Source organism: Pseudomassariella vexata (assembly GCF_002105095.1).
Source record: "Pseudomassariella vexata strain CBS 129021 chromosome Unknown BCR38scaffold_11, whole genome shotgun sequence".
In the NCBI taxonomy this organism is placed as follows: Eukaryota; Fungi; Ascomycota; class Sordariomycetes; order Amphisphaeriales; family Pseudomassariaceae; genus Pseudomassariella; species Pseudomassariella vexata.
The window spans coordinates 505,300-524,767 of record NW_024467966.1 but is presented as its reverse complement, the minus strand read 5'-3'; the positions used below and the strand labels follow the sequence as shown (position 1 = coordinate 524,767).

Here is a 19,468-nt window from a genome sequence, read left to right as displayed (position 1 = left end):
GTTGCAACACTGGTTGAAAGCGGCGAGCGCATCCCAACCTCGTGCAGGGATTATAGTGCTTGGCCACGACCGATGTCGAGATCTCGACGTCGAAGTGGTAGCACAAGGGCGTTTATTGGCCGACTCACCCGGGGGGCCAGGTACGGAAAGATTAGTCCTGCGAAGTACATAAAAATTCGAACGTGACCCAGTGACAACATATTCGTGGAAGAATATAGAAGATAGAGGATTCGGTACTCTTCTTTCGCTGATCGGCACCTAAAAACAGTCGGTCTTGAGCGACATCGCGACTACCCTAAAAGTTCGAGTCCAAACAAGGTCCGTATGGCCAGGTTTCACGGCGCTTCGCCCAGGTTGGTGGTATCGCAGGTGGATCCCTCAAGTATCGTTCAGTGTACTTTATAAGATCGAGCTGCCACGCAGTTTGAGAGGTCGAGAGGCGACAGACTTGCCCCATAACACTATAATAAATTCCGAATGTCGGTATCCAATTGCATGAAAATGGCGGACAACTTTAAAAGTCTGGGTTGCGGGAGTGTCGCGTCGCACCTTCAATGTTCGGCAACTGCGGAAAGCACAAACCTTTTGCACCCAAGGCGTGCTACATGTACGGACAATTTGCATTGATTATCTCGGGAGTGAGGCCGGTATACACACCCCCTGATACCCCGAGCCTAAATTGCTGATAAGTACGGTGTGATGGCGATCATGACTACCAAACGTGGCAACCAGCATTTCTATCATACAGCGCCCTTTCTCTTGATGATTTTTACTGCACTTCGACCAACTCGCTGCGCTCGGACGTCCATCTCCAGAAAGCCATGGTGCGGCAGTTTGGGGCCGCAAACTGTCAAGATTCCACGTATGATCTCCCGGCCGATCAACCGAAAACTTGATAGTGACAACGCATCTACCGCATTCCCCACAAGGAGCTTCAAGTCAGTCAAGCGGTGACTCCCAAATGGCTACCCCCCGGTGTCAATGTATGAAGATGGAAAGCTATGTCTTTTTGTACGCATTAGGCTACAGACCGAAACTATTTCAGAGCTTATGCTTTCGAATCTTACCTATGAGGTTGCAGCATCAGTAGGAATGATTCAAAGCTTTCTGGAGTCCTTTTTGGGGCACTACTTGCATGACGCGACTGTCTCATTCTCGAATCTGCGCCAAGACACAAGCCTCCCGCAGATTCTCCAGGAGCGCCTTGCTTGCGCTCAATGCTAACCAAAGGGCAGTCCTGCAGCCCAATTCTTTTGTGGTCAACTGCAGCATTTTGCAGATGCCTTCGCAGATACTTCCCACGAGGAAACGGGCAGATTTGCCGGGTTAAGGCACCTGTTGATATCTCTTGCGTTTTGCTCGGCAAGAGTCTCAAAATACCTCGAGGGCGTTGATGCCTCCATAACTTTGCACGTCTTAGCTCCCGCTTAATAAAGGGTACATGGGAAGGGTCAATGTGAAACGCTGCAGTTTGCAGACCAGGAAACCCAACATCGGATTTAGAATTTTGTAATATGATATTTCAATCAGCGAATCAAACTAGGCATTCATACTCGGAAAGTTGATACGCAGTAGGCACGTCATACCGTGGGGTTTAATCTTGATGTTAGAGGCAGCTGCAAGGGCAAACGTTATACTGAACCTGCTGACCCAGTGGTTCATGATACGTGTGCACCTAACACGAGGCTTTGTTTAGACTGAGGAGCGAGACATGGTCGAAGCCCGGCCTCTTGCGCAGCTTTTCCATAGATCAGGATCTAGAGACTAAAAAGGGATAGAAGGGTCTGCTCAACGCTACGCACAGCTTAATCTCTCGTTGGCCCTTACAGATCACACTGTCATAGTATGAAGGCAAGGTGCTGGTCTTCTGACACTTAGCTAAGCCCCGTAAGTCACGAAAGTGTAACTACGAGCATTGACTAGTTACTAGTTGGCTAAGACGGAAAGTCAACCCTTCAGGGCTCAACTACGTCCTGCAGCATGCTATCTTAGTGAACAAGGAAAAAAGAATTGGTAAATTCCTCGTGCCGCTCGTGCCGAGCCATTTCTCTCATCGTCTTGAGCTCTTGTACGACCAGCCAGCCATCCGGCGTTTTCACATATTTGAGCAACCTTACTTAGATGAAATAGTTTTGTAGACCCTGTTCCCTTCAAAGTATTGCCAACATCAGTATTTGATATCATTGACATGCCCATGGCTTTTTAGGCGATAATTCCGATTTATACGCTTTAGCCCAATCGAAAGAATATACCATCTGCTTCACGCCTACCTTTACTCTAGCATATATTATGGTCGGTGATACTTACCTGATTATCATGATCTGTGCCAATTTACCGGGATCTGTCTGGGTTTCTAACTAAATCTTGAAAACGACGGCAGAACAAAACGAGAGAAACGGTCACAGGCATCCCGATATCAACTAATTGAACCTACAAGTCCAAGGCTCGTGATTGTTCTTGCGGTAGTCAGTGGTTCAATGCTTTCTTACCAATCACGACATTTCAGGCGTAGATTCGTCTCGATTTCGTTGATGGTATATGCCCCTGTGTGGGTAACATTCAATGCACAGCGAAGTGGTTATATATGTCCAAACTTCATTGAAGACTTTTTAATTCTACATATTGCAATGAGCGGATGACCGGCTTTCCCCCCCTTTCCCAATTCACTCCTTTCTATCCGCGGCACGTAGAGTGTTCTGTCGTATTCCCATTTTCTACTCCACACCACGTATATTCCATGTGATTTTCTCTGATCAATCATCAACCCTTTGAGAGAGGCTTACAATGTGATGTTATTCAGGGGCAGCCACTGGGCGGATGCGGTCCCAATCATAATCAAATGATATGTGTGAAGAGATTTGACGAATATGCCTTAGTGCCCAGACCTATCAACCAAAAGCGGATTAGTTATCAGTACGGGGAGTATCATTAAGTCAGCTTGTCAGCCTTCCTGGGCGTTCTTGCCTTGGGAGGGGAATATGTGGTGTGTTATTGTGTAACTCACCCGACCCCCTAAGTTAGTATTGAACTTGGAAGTAAGTTGCAATGCAGATGAAAATGCGCGCCGCCTAGCTGTATTTACCGTGTACGGAATGTTGCGGCTCAGACCATCGAAGGCATAAGAAGAGCTTATCTGATTTGGAGTTCCCTATTCAACCAGCGGGGCCGTCGGCTATCCACAGGCGCAGCGGACTCACAAACTCGACCCGAGATACTTTGATGCAAGACTTAAGGTGCATCTTCCCATCATTGCTAAAAAATCGTCATCAGTCACCCTTACAGCCTAAGTGCCACAATGTCTTCAAATACCACCACATGGAGCCGGTCATCCGAGGCAAGCTCCGCTACGTCGCCGCCGGCCACGTCCCGGAAGTCAGCCCGCACAACTTCCACCTCCCCGCGATGTCCGAGTTCAGCGATGATCGTCTTCTCCCGCTCCACAGCATGCGGCCCGTTCCCACGGTGTCGGAACTTTCTACGGTCACAAATCATGCTCAGTTGTCAACTCACGGTTTCATGGCCGTTCATCATCCAACGACGCTACACTCGCCTCCTTACAACCGTGCATCCTGGAAGGACCACCGGTTTTTAAGGGAGCATTATATAGCCGAGTCGGCTGGTGTAGTTGGTCACTTCGCTGGTAGATAAGTCCCGATTTGAGCCTCGCCCACTTGGGTCGGTGACGAGTCGCGGGTTCGAATCCCGCAGCTGACACACAAGGGGGTTTAGTCAACCCTTACGGCGCGCTGCCCACCTTGTTGACTTCGCCTACCTAGCGATAATAGGGAGATTGGTGCAGTTTAGGATTACGAGCATCCTAGCCAGTCGACCGTCAAGCACTACGTCGGCGGAATATAACTCGACAGCCGGTCCAGAATTCGAATCGTTAATCCGACCCCTTATCGGACCTCGCCTTTCCGATAACGCTCGTCGGCGAACCCGTCCCCTCACGATAGAAGGCGCGCAGCACGCCCTCTCGCCGCGATTCTTGCGAGCGTCTGACCACGTTACGGTCTATCCACTTGAGCGTATGGTTGAGATGTATACGCTCGACGAGAACCCCAATTAGCAGATACTACGACTTGTCGCGACAAAAAAATAGTCGAGCATCTTCTGCACATCAGCAGCATCCCACCCCTGAGGACGAATTTAAGTGCCACATTACCACACTTATCGGTAGTTCAGGCAGGGGTTGTAGCACAGACTTAGGGAGGGACAGGAGGTTTAGTAGTCATTTGGCTACAAGTTTACCTGTATAACCGCCCGACGCGGCTTAAGGGCCCGCTATATCATCTATAGCCCCTTAAGGGAGTACTTGTAGAGGTACCGAGGGTTAACACCTACGGCGTATTTAATATTATTTATATAGCCGAGAAAACGAAGATGCTGAAGCAGATCACGGGATGCAAGATGATCATCGCCGAGACATTGTTGCTGAGATCAGCCTTGTGGACCGAGAGCGATGCTCTAGCTACCCACGGCGGCCACCGGGAGCAGGCCAACAGGTGGGCAGATCAAGAAGCCAAGGAAAGGGAACTGTCTGATCTCGAGACAGGATTTCCGCAGTTCATTGGCTTTAATCCCGCCCAGGGAGGCGCCAGTCCGACTCCGAAGATTCACTTGGATTACTCGCCCGCCGGCGCACGCATGCATATCCGTGATTATCACCCTAGACTGCGGGCTGCAACAGCGGAAATAATTCATGCCGAAGATGCGTTACTTGCCGGCGGAAAGAGCTTGCCTGAGTATTATAGGGAGAGCTCTGGACCGCGCTGGGCTCTCTTCTCGATCTGGAGGCCGCTGAAGACGGTACGGAGAGACCCGCTTGCGCTGGGAGATCGGCACACGTTCGGGGCTGCGGATTACGTGCCCGTCAAGGTAAAGACGCCGTGTTTGGGGCAGCCTGGTGTAATGGAGACTCGTGCCGTGGAGGCATATGTAGCGAGGTACTCCAAGGGGCATAAGTGGTTCTGGATCGATGAGCAGAGGCCTGAGGAGGTGTTAGTGATAGGGCTGTTTGACAGTCATGCTGAGAGGGAGGGTGGGAAGACGGCCGGCGGTACGTTGCATTCGAGTGTGGATTTGCTTGGAACGGAGGGTGAAGAGGCTAGGGAATCGTTGGAGTTAAGGTGTATATGTATATGGGACTGATAATTTTCCATGGAAAGCAGTTTTGCCAGTGGCTACTGCGACGCTACTGTTGAGTTCATGTTGTCTACAGCACGGGGGGCCTATAATAGCAAGATCATAGGATGATACTCAGCATAAGCTCTCAAAAGAGTCTGGCCATAGTTGGTAGACCTCGGCAAGGCTCATCATTAGCGTTTTCGGCTTACAAACACAGTAGCCACAATTGCTTCATAAGCGGATTGTTGTACTCATGTTGGCTGAGAATGACGTTCTGCCGCCGTTGACTTGGCAAATGGACTACTTCGTGCCGCGCCTTTTTTTTGTTGCCTGCTCTGAGCTGGGAAGGGCACTAAAATGTTCTTAGCTCATGAGACTATGTCACCTGTCAACCGTGTTGATGGAAGATCGTCTCGGCGGAAAGTCATAGTTCCTCCAAGTTTCGAGTTGAAAAGCATACCGACTCCGATCAGAGAATTAATGGAAGAAAATCCTCATGTCGGATCATTCCACTCCGCTGGGCTGCCGTAGTATACAAAGCTTATTCGTCAGAAATGGGACGATCAAACAGTCCCACGTCGATTCCTATTTCGGGTGAGGGTTGAACAACAGTAAGGAGTCATTACCATAGTACGTTTATGATATCCACTAGGTTAGACGTGTTGCAATTGTTGGCATAACCCTTGGCAACATGGAAGTAGGAGAGCAAGATCCCCACATTTGAGAAACGATAATCGAAATAACTGCGTCGTCATGTTTTTCGTCAGCCAACGACGTCAAACCAAGGCTGTGCACTTTTCTCCTATGCCTCTGAACGAGGATGTCAGTAACAGATACATGTAGCAACGGGAGGCTACTGGTGTTGTTTGGGTTGTTTTAAGCCGTTGCTCAGATGACTTGCGGTTGTGCAACCTTGACAAGGCTGTTGATCAGTTGCAGTAAACCTGTCGGCTTAGGGCATCCTAAAGAACTGTATTACTTGGGGCTCACTGTTCACGCCTCATGTAAGTTGTTTTAGTTTATCTGGAAAGCTGTAAGTCCTCCAAGAGTCAAGACTCCAGCGGTCCATATTAAAAAGTTTAAACCCGGGCATACCCTTAATCCTGCCGTCGTCCAACTCTCAACTCTGAGATGATGGCCCGATGCAAAGTGCGGGAAGTGGGGATTCAAGCTGACTCGTCCCTGGAAGCCGATGCGACCGATGTGATAATCTCGGATGCTAAGGATCTGCATTGCGTTTTGACCGATCTGCCAACGACGCTGGAAAATAGGTGCAACCAGAGCCTTTAGCTGGGACCGATTTGGCGTCAGTCTTCAGCCAGGCCAGTATCAACTTTTGGGTATAACCATTCTATTGCCTTACAAGTCCTCGGAGCTGCACCGTAATATGCATTTGTCAGAATAAGAAATTCAAGCAACTGGACAGAAGGACAAGAAAGCACGCCATCGGGACTTTACTTGATTTGCTCTCTGGTGGAAGTTTTAAAAGCTCAGTAGTGAGTGGGCCGTTCCCAGAGAGGTCCGATTATGGACCCTGGCACAGGTTACGTACATGTAGGACGGGACAGGGTGAATTCCATGCCGGGGTGTTTAAAAGGACTGTAGAAGAAGCCATCATCTTTCCGATTGCTAACTCGATATCTCTGCTCTCATTTTTTTATTCTCCTGCCGTGTCTCGCGTTGCTCGACTAGTCTCGCAAATCCTGCAGACGTTTCTGTGCTTGTTATTCCCTCGTGCACTTCCGGCACAACTATCCAAAAAATGGCGAACCCTCCCCATGGCGGCATCCTCAAGGATCTCATTGCGCGCGACGCACCCAGACATGATGAGCTCTCTGCTGAAGCTGAGACGCTTCCCGCTATTACGCTCACCGAGAGACAGCTGTGTGATCTCGAATTGATTCTCAACGGTGGTTTCTCGCCCCTCGAAGGTGAATTACAGCAATTCCGATAGTCGCAACTTGTCTTTTCATGGTGGGGCGATGCAGACAACCCCGCCATCGTCATCAAATTGCGCCCCAGCGGGTCAAGAATGCGACGAACTCGTTTTGGCGACCGCAGCGAACAAATAATGATGGCAAGATGCACATGCTGACATGAATCCGTTTTGCAGGTTTCATGACCGAGGCCGATTACAATGGGTATGTAAACAACCCGAAACCCGGTTGATCAAGACAGACGCTAACTAGGGGACCCTCAGCGTCGTAAAGGAAAACAGACTGGCCAGCGGCGTGCTGTTCAGCATGCCAATTACACTAGATGTTTCGCAAGAGACTATAAACGCGGTCGGTCTCAAGGCGGGAGCGCGGGTGACACTGCGTGACCTCCGCGACGACCGAAACTTGGCCATCCTCACCATTGAGGATGTTTACAAGCCGGACAAGTGAGTACTATCCCACCCCAAGCTGAGCGCCAACGAAGCCGCTAATCACGGGTTCGCAGGACAGTCGAGGCCAAGGAGGTCTTTGGAGGCGACGAGGAGCACCCGGCCGTCAGCTACCTCTACAATACCGCCCGCGAGTTCTATGTTGGAGGCAAAGTTGAGGCCATAAACCGCCTGCAGCACTATGACTTTGTTGATCTCCGATGTAAGCAAGAGAACGAGAGATAACCTTGTTGCACCAGATGCGCCGACTAACCTCACGTTCAATACAGATACCCCAGCCGAACTCCGGTTGCACTTCGACAAGCTCGGCTGGTCCCGAGTTGTCGCTTTCCAAACACGAAACCCTATGCACCGGGCCCATCGAGAACTGACTGTTCGCGCTGCCCGCTCGCACCACGCAAACGTGTTGATTCACCCCGTGGTGGGCCTGACCAAGCCTGGCGACATCGACCACTTCACCCGCGTGCGTGTGTACAAGGCGCTTCTGCCAAGATACCCCAACGGCATGGCAGTGTTGGGTCTTTTGCCATTAGCCATGAGAATGGGTGGGCCCCGTGAGGCCATTTGGCACGCCATTATCCGGAAGAATCACGGAGCCACGCACTTCATTGTCGGTCGTGACCACGCCGGTCCTGGCAAGAACAGCAAGGGTGTTGATTTCTACGGACCGTACGATGCCCAATACGCCGTTGAGAAGTATCGCAACGAGCTTGGCATCGAGGTCGTACCTTTCCAGATGATGACCTACCTTCCGGACAGTGACGAGTATGCGCCCGTTGACGAGATTGAGAAGGGCGTGCGCACCCTCAACATCTCTGGCACAGAACTCCGTTCAAGACTCCGCAGCGGCCGTGATATCCCCGAGTGGTTCTCATACCCGGAGGTCGTCAAAGTTCTCCGGGAATCCCACCCCGCACGATCGCAACAGGGCTTCACCGTTTTCCTCACGGGATACCAGAACAGTGGTAAGGACCAGATCGCTCGCGCTCTTCAGGTGACACTGAACCAACAGGGTGGGCGATCTGTGTCCATGCTCCTGGGCGAGACCGTCCGCCACGAGCTTTCTTCCGAGCTTGGCTTCAGCCGGGAAGACCGAAGCAAGAACATTGGCCGCATCGCGTTCGTTGCCAGCGAATTGACTCGCTCAGGTGCCGCAGTGATTGCCGCCCCTATTGCACCGTACGAGGCCGACCGAAAGAGTGCCAGAGAACTCGTTGAGAAGTACGGTGACTTCTACCTCATCCATGTCGCCACCCCGCTCGAGTACGCCGAGAAGACTGACAAGAAGGGCATCTACAAGGCGGCCCGTGCTGGTGAGATCAAGGGTTTCACGGGTGTCGACGACCCATATGAGGCTCCCGCCAAAGCCGACTTAGTGGTTGACTTCGAGAAGCAGAATGTGCGATCGATCGTCCACCAGATCGTGCTGTTGCTCGAGAGCAAGGGTCTCCTGGACCGCCTATGAGCTGGATATTTTTTTTTTTAAAAAAAAGGAATACGAATTTTATACATAGACCATGTGAAAGAAAAGCGGGTCTTGGAAGATCTAAAACTCGCCAGGTAGAACGGTGATACTCGATATACCGACCAATGCAATATAAGACAACACAAACACTTACCTCACGTCCAATGGACACTTTTGAGTACTGCGTCTCGGGTGCATCGTCCAGAGCAAATCGGGTTGGAAAATCGCTGTGCCGGGCCGTCGGGAATAGTTTTAAGAGGCGGGCCAACAGCAGAAAGCGAATAACAACTCTTACTGGAAGATGAGATTACACGATAGCCACCTCTGAAACTTGTACAAAGCTGCTCGGGTCCGGTCTAGAACACACAGCTAGGGGGGTGTAATGTAGGCATTCCCGATCAATTCCCAAAAGCGTGTTGGGGGATCCCGTACTCCGTAACGCCCAAAGAACCAACTGCAACCTTTCAGCGCGGCTAACATTCCAACGAGGGAAAACAAGAAACCTCGTTATAAGTATCACGACTCGGGTATCCAGTGCAATTGACATGTGGCTTGGATGTACCGAACGACTTTGCTATTCTAGGAAATACGTATTGAACGGCCCCCGCGAGCGCTGCAGTTGGTCCGGTATTCAACAAGGCTCTAGGTTAGTGAAGTTGCGAGAGATCTGACAGTGTTGCTCGGACTGTGCTAGAGTGAGACACACACATGGATAACATGATTATAGTACGAGCTGAATCACATGTATGGCTGACTCTCGTGGTAGTTCAATAGGATGACGCTAATCCTGTTAGAAAGTTTGGCCTTCAGGAGGAGGTTGGATACTTGATGGGTTCGAAGGATGAAATCATCTGTCCTTGTTCGTTCAATGCAAAGCGTCAAACAGTGAGCTGGGCCAAAAGTCAACAGCTTGGAGAGGACCCAACCATGGCTTTTAATCAACGGATACACTGATGTCACCAAGATACAGTATGGACTGTCTTGCCCGTAAATGAAAATGCACTTTACAAGGTTCTTGAGTTTTCATCCCGTCAGACAAATAAATCAAATCCAAATTCCCCGTCACAGTGCGGAATCCACATGAAATTTACCCCGCCTTCACACGAAGCCAGCCCACGCCAAGCCCTGCAGCAAAAGTACTTGGGTACCACTTGTGATGCAGTCCGAGCTCAATCGAATCACAATTGAAAGCGTTGCCCGTCAACACCCAGCAGCCGCCGAGAGAAATGTGGTGTAGCCTGAAAGGTGGTGTGCTCGTTCCAGCACCCATGGTGCGTTTCTTTCAACATTCAACATCTGCCCAAAACGACGACAACGAACACCAAGTAGCAACTTCCTTCAAGCGTCTTCCTCCCCAGAGAGAGGCTGAATTCACCATCTTCTTTGCAAGCTTTCGCAACCAGCCCCCTGCCGAAGCCTAAGTAGCGGTCGGGTCCCGTTGGGCTCACATGGTTCCGCCCTTTCGGGAGCAATCAACGTCGGCTCAACTGCCTGCTGAATCATGGGCTTGCCAAAGGACAAGGAGCGCGATGTCGACATCACAAGCAGCGTTGTTGCCAGCGCCAGCGATGAGGTGCGACCGCGCGAGCGACGACCTCGCAGCAAGAGCGAGCGAGTCAAGGGCGACAGAGATCACGACAGAGATCACGACAGAGAACGAGATCGAGACCGAGAGAGAGAAAGAGATGGACTTCGGCCACACAAGTCCAAGTCGACTCGTTCCAAGCCAGTCGATGGCGATGCTGACTCGCACTCGTCCACATCACGACGCCGTCACCGAACGAAGGAGGAGAAGGAGCAGAGGCATCGGGAAAGAGAACGGGAGAGGGAGCAGGCACGGGAGAAGAAAACTTCTTCCATGAGCGATCTGGTGCCTGAATTGAGTAGAACTACCAGTAGCAGAGTTAGTCTGCCGTACCCAAGCTTCAGCAAGGCGCATAGCAAGGAAAGCGTCACCATAAGCCGGGAAGACATCTCGTCAACGTCTGCAGCGCAGAGAGCCGACCCCTGGACCCCTGAGACAACCGATCTGAGCTCGAGGGCCGACAAACACCCTTCCAGATCCTCGGATAATCGCGGCGATGGGAGTGGCGTTGAAAGCAGGGGGGCGAGCAATCAGAATGATGAACGGCCGCCCAGTCCACCTGTGAGACGACCGCCCAGTCCACCCGAGACTGACCTTTCCGCTGAGAGACGACGAAGTCGTACATCCACATCACACAATCGAGATAGAGAAAGCCCGGCACCAGACAGCAGGCCGAGGTCGAGAGCTAGTGGCATCTCACGGTCGGACTCGCGGAACGATGACAAGTCTAAGCTGTCTACGAAATCCAAAGCATCAAGCCAGGCCACCTTCGTCAAGGCCACAGCCTTCAAGATGCCGGCGGGAGTACAGATCGTCGAAGACGACGACTCTATTCTGAGCGACGCCAGCAAGACAGCGGGTGCTCGCTCTGCAGCTACCTCGGTTCTACCCAGGCGGTCCGCTTCAGGGAAGAAAGGAAGAACCCCCTCGCCGATTGATATTGACGACTCTCCTGAATCCGTGCAAGACTCGTCGCCCAAGACACCTACTGTGACGCCACAGTTTCCCCCTCCACATGTCTTCCCCGAAGAGAAGCGATTTTCTGCACCACATATCAGATACGACGACAATGATCGTCCCACGCCTGCAGCCACCCCTATGACCGACTTTGGACCCCCTCCTCCACCACCTCCTCCGCCGCCGACGTTGAGCATACAAGAAATACCTCGAGTGGATTACCTTCTCCAGAATGGAGGTCTTCAACATCCGGTATCGAAAAATTTCCTTGCCGTCATACCACCGTTCAATGGCAATAAGCCATCCAACCCCCCTCTAGCTGGCGCAGAACGACTTTTTGCCCCTTTCTTCAACCTCCTGGATCAGTACCAAAACGTGATCCACAAGCAGGGTTCAGTTGCCGTCGCAACCGGTCACAAGTCAGTAGCAAGAAGGCTGCTAGACCGACTAGAAGACGTATTCTCCAGAGATTTACCAGAAGAAGGATGCAACTGCATCATGTGTGAGAGTACACCAGGGGAACACCGAGGTCTGGGTTGGGGTGAAGTGCTGGAGAGAGTTGGAGGGCGCATAGATCTGCCACCATGGCCGCCGTTCGACCTCGCCAACCTGGGCGTCAAGGGGCACGAAGGAGCCACAGACCTGCCACCTCGTCCCTCTTCGCCGGTCAAGCTAGACCCTGACATCGCCGAAGAGTTCAGAGAGCACTACCTTCGCCAGTCAAAAAAGGTCAGGTCCGCTGTGGATAAGTGGTTGAACGTTTGCTCCGATGCTCCAGCGCCGCCACCACAGGAAGTTGACGATGAGACCCTAACATTTGCTATTCTCACTAACCTGGACAATGAAGAGCGCCCTTACTTCAATGCTCTTCTGTCAGGTGCTCGAGAGTTACAGGCGACTGTAAGAGCCCCAACGCCAAACGTGCGCAAACCCCGAGTAGACTTCATTGTGAAAATGGGTCTTGCTTTGCAGCGACTGTACCGCCTGCCCATCGTTCCTCGTGATGCTGAAACCGCAATGTACCTCATTAAGAACCCGTTCCACCACGATCTTCTGGTCACCATCAGCGACATTAGCCTTCAAGAATGGGAGATTCTCACATCAGGTCGTTTCGACGGCTTCCTCTGGTCTGGTGCCGACGGCGACGAAGGCATCACGCCAACTGCCGAGAACCCCCTTTCGCGTGGACCTACACCTGCTAATGGCGGCTTTTTCTCGCCCGCACGTGGTACCACACCAGCCAATGGGTTCTTCTCGCCTCCTCCCTCACGGGGTCCTTCCGTTTCTGGGATGGGATATCGACCGACCTCTGGTTTTGGTACGTCGCGCACCACGACGCCTTTCAGTGATGTGTACAGTCGTGGGACCACTCCGGCGTCATTCGTCTCCCTCTCCTCGTCTGTGGTACCCGGTGCTCCCGGGGCTCACAACAAGCAAGCCGTCTCGCTCGACGAAGAAATTGAAATGGCAGCACTGGCTGAAGTAGAACGCGAGATATACCAAGGGATGGAAGCCCTGGAAGACGCTTTTGAAAAGCTACATCATCGCGCAGAGATGGTGCGCAACGCGCTGCGGCAGCGCAACGCGGGGCTCATGATGAGCATGCAGGCGCGCCGATCAGGCCATAATATCGACGTCTTGCCTCAGAACAGCGGTAACTCCTTGGGCAACGGGTACGAAAGGCCATATTGGGCGGCCAGTGGAGACGACGAGACGAGTGAGAGTGATTGGGGAGGCGATGATGTTGAGTTAGCGCCCGACGATAGCGCGAGCAACATTAGTAGTTCTCGCCATCGCAGGCCAAAGAGGCGGAAGGAACGAATGACGCCAGCTCCTATCGAAGAGGATGATGAAGAGATTTGAGGTGATCTTTTAGGCAATAGGCTATACGATGGGAACACAGAACACACACAGCCCAAGTTGCTTCCATGAGAGATGACTGGAAGGGAAGACAAAGCGAAATTGCACCTGCATGAGATCACGAAGGAATGAGGAAAAGGAAATCAGGAATTTTCTTGAGCTGTTGTGCTTCTTCTTCTTCTTCTCTTCTCAACTCTGCTCGTCAAACTGGGGTTAGCTCTACGTCAGTGCATTTGCATAGTTTCGGAGTTTTTGGTTCTCTTTATTCGAGAGTAGGCGAACTCTGACGACGTTACATATGACAATAGCTTGCGAATACCTAAGCATTTTTCTATTTAAGACATGTTATTTAAGGATGCTTAGTGATGTGAATACTGCGTATGGGATGGTCATATCGACTCTTTGTTGGAGTTCCGTAACTGCAACAGTGGGGTGGTAAAATAAGGGGCTAGAGTAATCTGACCATTTTCACCGGTACGCAATTGGGCGTATTGTTGTTCATCATGCCCACTCCCGCTGGACTGACTTGGCAAATGACCCCTTGAGCTTAAGCCCCCTTTAACCCTTGGTATCACGCCCTTCGCCTATTTTCAATCCCTATACTGGGAAGGGATAGTGGAGAGAGGCCAATGAACAAAATAAGATCCCAAGCCAAAACAGCGCAGCTAATTTACAAATACGTTCTCATTGTTTGAAGCTCTATACAAATCACCGAATTTAGGCCTTAATAGCCAAAATAATCCTATGTCAGAGACGAAGTATTAGCCTACGGCCAGATAAACCCAGTAGACCGAAGTCTAGTCTTGAAGATTGGATCAAGGAGACCTTGACTACGATCGAAGCTTTTGCCATCACAAATTGTATGCATGAGCTTTTGTCATCATTTCCAAAGCAGCGAATGGAGTTTTTGAACCATTGTTTCTTAGGTTGGTGGACTCACCAGAGTGGACTGAATGGTTGTTTAAAGGGATTGTCCAAGCATCGTGAGAAGATGCATTGCGCCATCACGTCTTGGACTTTTGGGCAATAAGTGTTGGCCAAGTGCGGATAGAAGCAGTAAGATGGCTTGCCGAGACGTGACGGCGATGATAAGGGGCGAGCCGGCGACAGACTACGATGGCCAACAACGAGGTCTTGTTTCTACAAGAGGCGGGAGCTGAAAATGTCCTAGTAAGTTTTAATTTTGCACAATCGGACAAAAGTGACCTGGTGATCTGGTTGTATGTTTTCAACTCTTCGTTTAAGCAAAACTCCCTTTCTTGTGTCTCTTCGTGTATGTCTCTGGTAATGAATCTGCTTGGATATCTCATGTTATACTCATAACATACTTCTGCCTCTAACGTACAATATTTTCATCTTCGTACGAAGACTCGCAGCACTCGCGAGGTTGGGTAGTCTCCAAGTATCAATAAGACTGCTGCTGCAATAGCCCAATATCTGACAGAATCAATGCCAGTATGCCAAGCAGGCTATTTCGTATGAAGAAAGAATGTATTAGATTTACCTAGGCGCACATTGATTGTAAGCCTCCGTTCCAATACTCCTACTACTTCTACTCCAAGGTCTTGCCTACAGTGGATTCGCCCGCCAGAGGAGGAGTTGCACAGCGGCAGAGCAGTAACACTCATCTACCATCCATGAACCGTTCTAGTCTATACGAAAGCTCAAGTCACTAAGAGAATAGAATAAACACCCAATCACACATGGATAGATGACGACGCACCAGCAACCGTCCAGTGGCTCTATACCGAGAAGGATGGAATTTGATAGCTCTAACCTAGAAATATCGGCGGCGGAACTATGTAGGGTATTTATATGTCGAGTATAATCGTATTGCTGCTGCGCTGCTGCTTTGTTGGTAGAATGAGGTAGAGATGTGCTTTATGAACAGCGCGAGAGAGATCTAGCGGTTCAACGTTCTTTTTTTCTTTTTTTTTTCTGTTTGCAATATTCACCGAGAGTCGAGATGGAAGAGGGGATACATACGCTGAAATAAAAATAAACATAGTTAGTTACGTATTTACATTACTGGTAACTCTAGCTCATTCCCACGTCTTGTCTAGCCCTTTGTAGACAGTCGCTGACTAAGTCAAAGGTATAGATCATCCCTTTCTCGCCTCCCTATCAAGAGCCAAATATATATGAACAACTTCACCAACAGCAATCAGATACCAAAATACCGTGCGGTGCCTAGATCACAATGCTCTTCGCCTACATGTTCTGGCACTCTTCCCATACATCATGCTGTTTTACAACATTGGCCCTTTGGATTTCGTCAGCATAAAATATACGTAATAGGTCAGAATATATTGCCATCCGCATTAACCTCGCGTACTCGTTCAATCACTAACTTATCACCGAAGTTATGCCTGCCCCTTGACTATGCAGAGTATGAAATATGACAATGCCCACGACTTCAATTAAGTTGAACGTCGGGCATTGGCTCCTGCGGACGATCCGTATATCCACTGTCATTAAGATAAGTGTATGACTTCATCGATGCCTTTCGGGCATCGTAATTCTCAACAGAGACGACTGTATACCGTTTTGATAATCGTCTGCTGAGTCCACGTTCGGTGCCATCTGAGAAGATCTAAGTCAACTACCTCCTAAACAATAATACATTACAGAAAGAAACGAGACGAACGAAAATAAATGACTGCAAGCTCCACCAGCAACGACACCCAATTCCCCAGAGCGAGGACCTGGCCAAATATCCATACAGAGTCCAGGCACGTCTGGCCAGCTTTGGACTTTCCAAACGTCCTGTATTTGGTGAACAAGGCCAGAAACGTCCAGATGATGCCCGAACAAACCAAGACGTTCACGATCCGCAGCCATGGTCTCGGTCTCCTCCACCACACCCAAGGCTTTTCTTCTTGTGGACTTTGAAGTGCCAACTGGCAGGCACAATGCTAGCGATAAAGCAGTAGAGCCACCAGAAGATGTCGAGGGCGAGGCGTGTCTCGCTGTAAGGGTTATTTCCAGGCTCATCCTGACGTCCTCTGGCTTGCACTTCCGGATCCAGGCGTTTGAGATAATCCTGGCCCAGAAGTCTCAATCGGTGTTTGCCCGTCCATGTCATACGCGAAAGTTGCCCCTAGCTTCATGTCGGACATCTTCCAGTACCTATTTCAGTTCAAAGTGTTAGCGAACTCACGTTTGTGAACGCCTAATTTCTCGTGGATAGGCCGTGGATATGCATACACAACTAAGAGACTCAAAATGGTAACTTAAATATCGCTGGCGGCAATGGCCAAACCGATAACAAGCAGCCACGATGTCTGGTCCCGGAAGGCCATCAGTCAGAGATTGTAGCTTGAGCGTAGAGAATATGGAAAAGGCCGACATGAATACCGGCCTGTGCAGCTGATATGCCGAGTGATGATCCTCGGAGCGGGATAAGTCAACTTACCCTAAACCAAAAACATCAGGAACCGCCTCCAACGGCAATTTGGGACATATCTGACTGTATTTGAAAAGCGGCAAGCTAACCAGACGGTCCAAATTCCCCGTATCTCTTGCTCGTCGGCGTAGTTGTCGTTGCCAAGGATATTGACGTACCACATCAAGATATCCGACCGACTGGGCTTCGGCTCGTTGGGAATCAAAGATGACAGATAATTGGTGGTCAAGCCAGGAGACATTGACTTCCAGGTTGTTTCTTGCCAACCCCGTCCGTGGCAGTACCACAACTCGAGTCTCTGAATACCGGCGTGTCAAGCGGCGGTGCCGTCCATTAGATCTAGACGGGGTTATTTCTTGCCGTTTTGGCAGGTACAGATGTTATGGGAGGAGGAGGGCGCTCCAGCTCAGCCGCAGGTGCCTTTGACTTTGCCGTTTCCGGATTGGCCTTCGTTGTTAGAGACGGCGATTGATAAAGACATGTACTTGCACACACCGAAAACGACGAGAGCCTCCAGATGCTCAGGCACAATGCTCAGCCGCAGTGTAATGCTCCAGTCCAGGCTAGGGTACAAAGCTCGACTGCATTGCGATACCTTGCTTTCAGCCCGCCCCAACTTCGTCAAGCAGTTCTCTGCATAACTACCTCGTGTTGGGCACCAAGCATCAGCCATAGTCCGGCAGGCATTTCTTATAACCATGTCAGTGTATACCAAATTAGGTGAAGCTGCTGACGTCACAATTCCATCGACGTGAGTACTTCGGTAAGGCTGGAGGGAAGATAGGCCACTGAGTTCTCTCTATTCGCACTCGGAAGTGGCTATGGAGTGCTGAGCTTGAGTCCCGAGGCACTAACTATCGCAACTCTGAAGAAAGCAAGCATGGCAACGATCCAAACCGGCATTCATGCAAGTTCAACGGCCTCAAAATAATTTGACTTAGTCACAAGCTGTCGCAGCGCTAGCCATATTATGTCTATACATGACGCCCCGTCTTCGAAAGTCACCACCTGATTAGCCAGCCCACCGAATCGCCTCCCGGAGTTTACAGCAAATATCAACGGCGCATGGCTCTCTATTTCCTGATTCTCTAGGGAAAATGCCGTTGCAGTGAAGTCCAGCCTGGAACAAAACATAACTACAAGCTTAAATATGTATTGTTCAATATCAAGACGTAAATGCGCACCGATGTACTGGCATTAACTCGCAAAGGTCAGTCGCTTGAAGAAAAAATTCTACATACGTCTTTGTACCTACTTGGGTAATCAGTCGACATCTGGGATGGGAAGATGATCCACCAATTTCATCCTCAGCCCTAATTTCTCGAGTGCCTTAGTCGCATTCTGGTCTCTCAACCTATCAGCATCCTCCTGGGTGACTAAGACGAAATCGTGCTTCAACAGCCAAGCGCCTTCTTTAGCATCGTACTGTTCGGCGGTGGCCTTATCCACTTTGTCAAGGTGGATGACTAGGCTTTTCTTGACGCCAAACACGGCATCGGAGGTTTCGTATGGATCGCCTCTGAGATAGAGTGCCCTGATCTGTGTTAGCTTCGACCCTTTCATCAAGTCACCGAGGTGCTTTGGGAGCCTACGTTATCAAATTGTCTAACCCCTCCTTCCGAAACATGAAATGTAAATGCGCAGGCCTCCAGCAATGCCGTCCAAGTCTCTCCAGCAATTTCCCAACTGGGCCATCATGGGGAATCGGATAGCTCACAGGCTTGATGCCTTTGAACCAGAACCGACCGTTTGCATCGCTCTCCATGACGCACCGCTCGCTCGGTCCTTTTTCATCCCGTCCCTCGTGCTGAACATCATAGTGTCCGCTGCTGTCTGTCTCCCAAATGTCAATCTGCACGCCCTGGATGGGCTTCCCGTGTGTGTCTTTGACCGTGCAGATACACAGTAGTGGCTCGCCCTCGGGGTCAGACGACATATCGCCGCCGCTCGGCATTACCGGCGCATCGTGGGTGTGGAACGGGCCCAGGACGGAGCCTTCGGTTGATAAAGGGGGCTTGGGGTGGTTGATGCTGTCGATGAGGAGGGAGAGGCCGAGGATATCGGATAGCAGAATAAATTCCTTGGAAGGGTGGTGCGTTAGGTAGGTTGGTCTCATACCGCGAGGGAGCCTACCTGGGTCCTCGAAAAGGGGGTATTCGCGGTATCTGTTGGATGGGAACTTACATGGCGCACGTCGCTGCTGATTTGACCACACCCAACCAAAAAGTTCAAAGCCGCCATCCATTCATCGGTACTAAGGCGTGTCTCACGGGCGAAATCATGGAGGTGCGTCACCAGACGGGACATCAAGTATCTGAGTCGCGGGTCGTCGCATTGTGCATTGATGCGGTTGGTATTCGGCGTGATGTTGTCGATTGTCAGGTCCAGAAGGACTGGGGCCTCTCTTTGAGGTGCCATGGCGACGATGATCTCCTACCTTGATATCTTCAGACTCAAATAGTTGCGAGGCATGTAGATGGAAAGCACCGAGTACAACGAACTTGAGAGGGGAACGAGCTGCAATTATGGCATGAGTGAAAAAAAGAATCACAATTTACCCCCTCTTGCAGTTGGGATTATCCAAGTGCTCGGTCATCCGTACTTTGTAGCCTGTTCATCCTTCACCCGCTTGCCGGCAGATGTATACCGGGGCATGCAACGGAGGCGAGATGCATGTTGGTT

General features: G+C 50.6%; 6 protein-coding genes and 1 non-coding gene across 7 annotated transcripts; 6 read left to right on the top strand and 1 right to left on the bottom strand.

Moving 5' to 3' along the window:
* The first annotated feature begins 608 nt into the window (after positions 1–608).
* BCR38DRAFT_441793 (uncharacterized protein) lies at positions 609–975 on the top strand. Its single transcript, XM_040860785.1, has one exon. It carries the CDS (start codon positions 700–702, stop codon positions 952–954), a length of 255 nt encoding a protein of 84 aa, XP_040712868.1. The 5' UTR covers positions 609–699; the 3' UTR covers positions 955–975.
* Positions 976–3,315: 2,340 nt separating this feature from the next.
* BCR38DRAFT_487696 (uncharacterized protein) lies at positions 3,316–3,648 on the top strand (the record flags this gene model as incomplete). Its single annotated transcript, XM_040864185.1, has 1 exon — positions 3,316–3,648. The coding sequence occupies one exon, from the start codon at positions 3,316–3,318 to the stop codon at positions 3,646–3,648; it is 333 nt and encodes a 110-aa protein (XP_040712867.1).
* Positions 3,612–3,714, top strand: BCR38DRAFT_t271. The gene has a single exon. It is a non-coding gene; the product is annotated as a tRNA-Thr (tRNA).
* Positions 3,715–4,222: 508 nt separating this feature from the next.
* On the top strand, positions 4,223–5,318 carry BCR38DRAFT_43683 (uncharacterized protein). Its single transcript, XM_040860483.1, has one exon. The coding sequence runs from the start codon at positions 4,384–4,386 to the stop codon at positions 5,149–5,151; it is 768 nt and encodes a 255-aa protein (XP_040712866.1). The 5' UTR covers positions 4,223–4,383; the 3' UTR covers positions 5,152–5,318.
* A 1,415-nt stretch (positions 5,319–6,733) lies between these two features.
* Positions 6,734–9,149, top strand: BCR38DRAFT_441790 (uncharacterized protein). The gene is made up of 5 exons (XM_040860784.1): positions 6,734–7,058; positions 7,241–7,268; positions 7,328–7,510; positions 7,570–7,715; positions 7,783–9,149. Exons 1-5 carry the CDS (start codon positions 6,890–6,892, stop codon positions 8,976–8,978), a joined length of 1,722 nt encoding a protein of 573 aa, XP_040712865.1. The 5' UTR covers positions 6,734–6,889; the 3' UTR covers positions 8,979–9,149.
* Positions 9,150–10,479: 1,330 nt separating this feature from the next.
* BCR38DRAFT_349350 (uncharacterized protein) lies at positions 10,480–13,383 on the top strand (the record flags this gene model as incomplete). Its single annotated transcript, XM_040856489.1, has 2 exons — positions 10,480–11,376; positions 11,416–13,383. 2 exons carry the CDS (start codon positions 10,480–10,482, stop codon positions 13,381–13,383), a joined length of 2,865 nt encoding a protein of 954 aa, XP_040712864.1.
* Positions 13,384–18,049: 4,666 nt separating this feature from the next.
* BCR38DRAFT_459667 (dioxygenase) lies at positions 18,050–19,204 on the bottom strand (the record flags this gene model as incomplete). Its single annotated transcript, XM_040862319.1, has 3 exons — positions 18,050–18,320; positions 18,379–18,866; positions 18,971–19,204. 3 exons carry the CDS (start codon positions 19,202–19,204, stop codon positions 18,050–18,052), a joined length of 993 nt encoding a protein of 330 aa, XP_040712863.1.
* Between the last annotated feature and the right edge of the window lie 264 nt (positions 19,205–19,468).

Excerpts from the sequence above, each read along its gene's own strand:
- BCR38DRAFT_441790 (XM_040860784.1), top strand. The coding sequence starts at position 6,890 with ATGGCGAACCCTCCCCATGGCGGCATCCTCAAGGATCTCATTGCGCGC. Across the intron at positions 7,511-7,569 it reads GATGTTTACAAGCCGGACAA|GACAGTCGAGGCCAAGGAGG; the intron begins GTGAGTACTATC and ends ACGGGTTCGCAG. Across the intron at positions 7,716-7,782 it reads TGACTTTGTTGATCTCCGAT|ATACCCCAGCCGAACTCCGG; the intron begins GTAAGCAAGAGA and ends CGTTCAATACAG.
- BCR38DRAFT_43683 (XM_040860483.1), top strand. The coding sequence starts at position 4,384 with ATGCTGAAGCAGATCACGGGATGCAAGATGATCATCGCCGAGACATTG.
- BCR38DRAFT_441793 (XM_040860785.1), top strand. The coding sequence starts at position 700 with ATGGCGATCATGACTACCAAACGTGGCAACCAGCATTTCTATCATACA.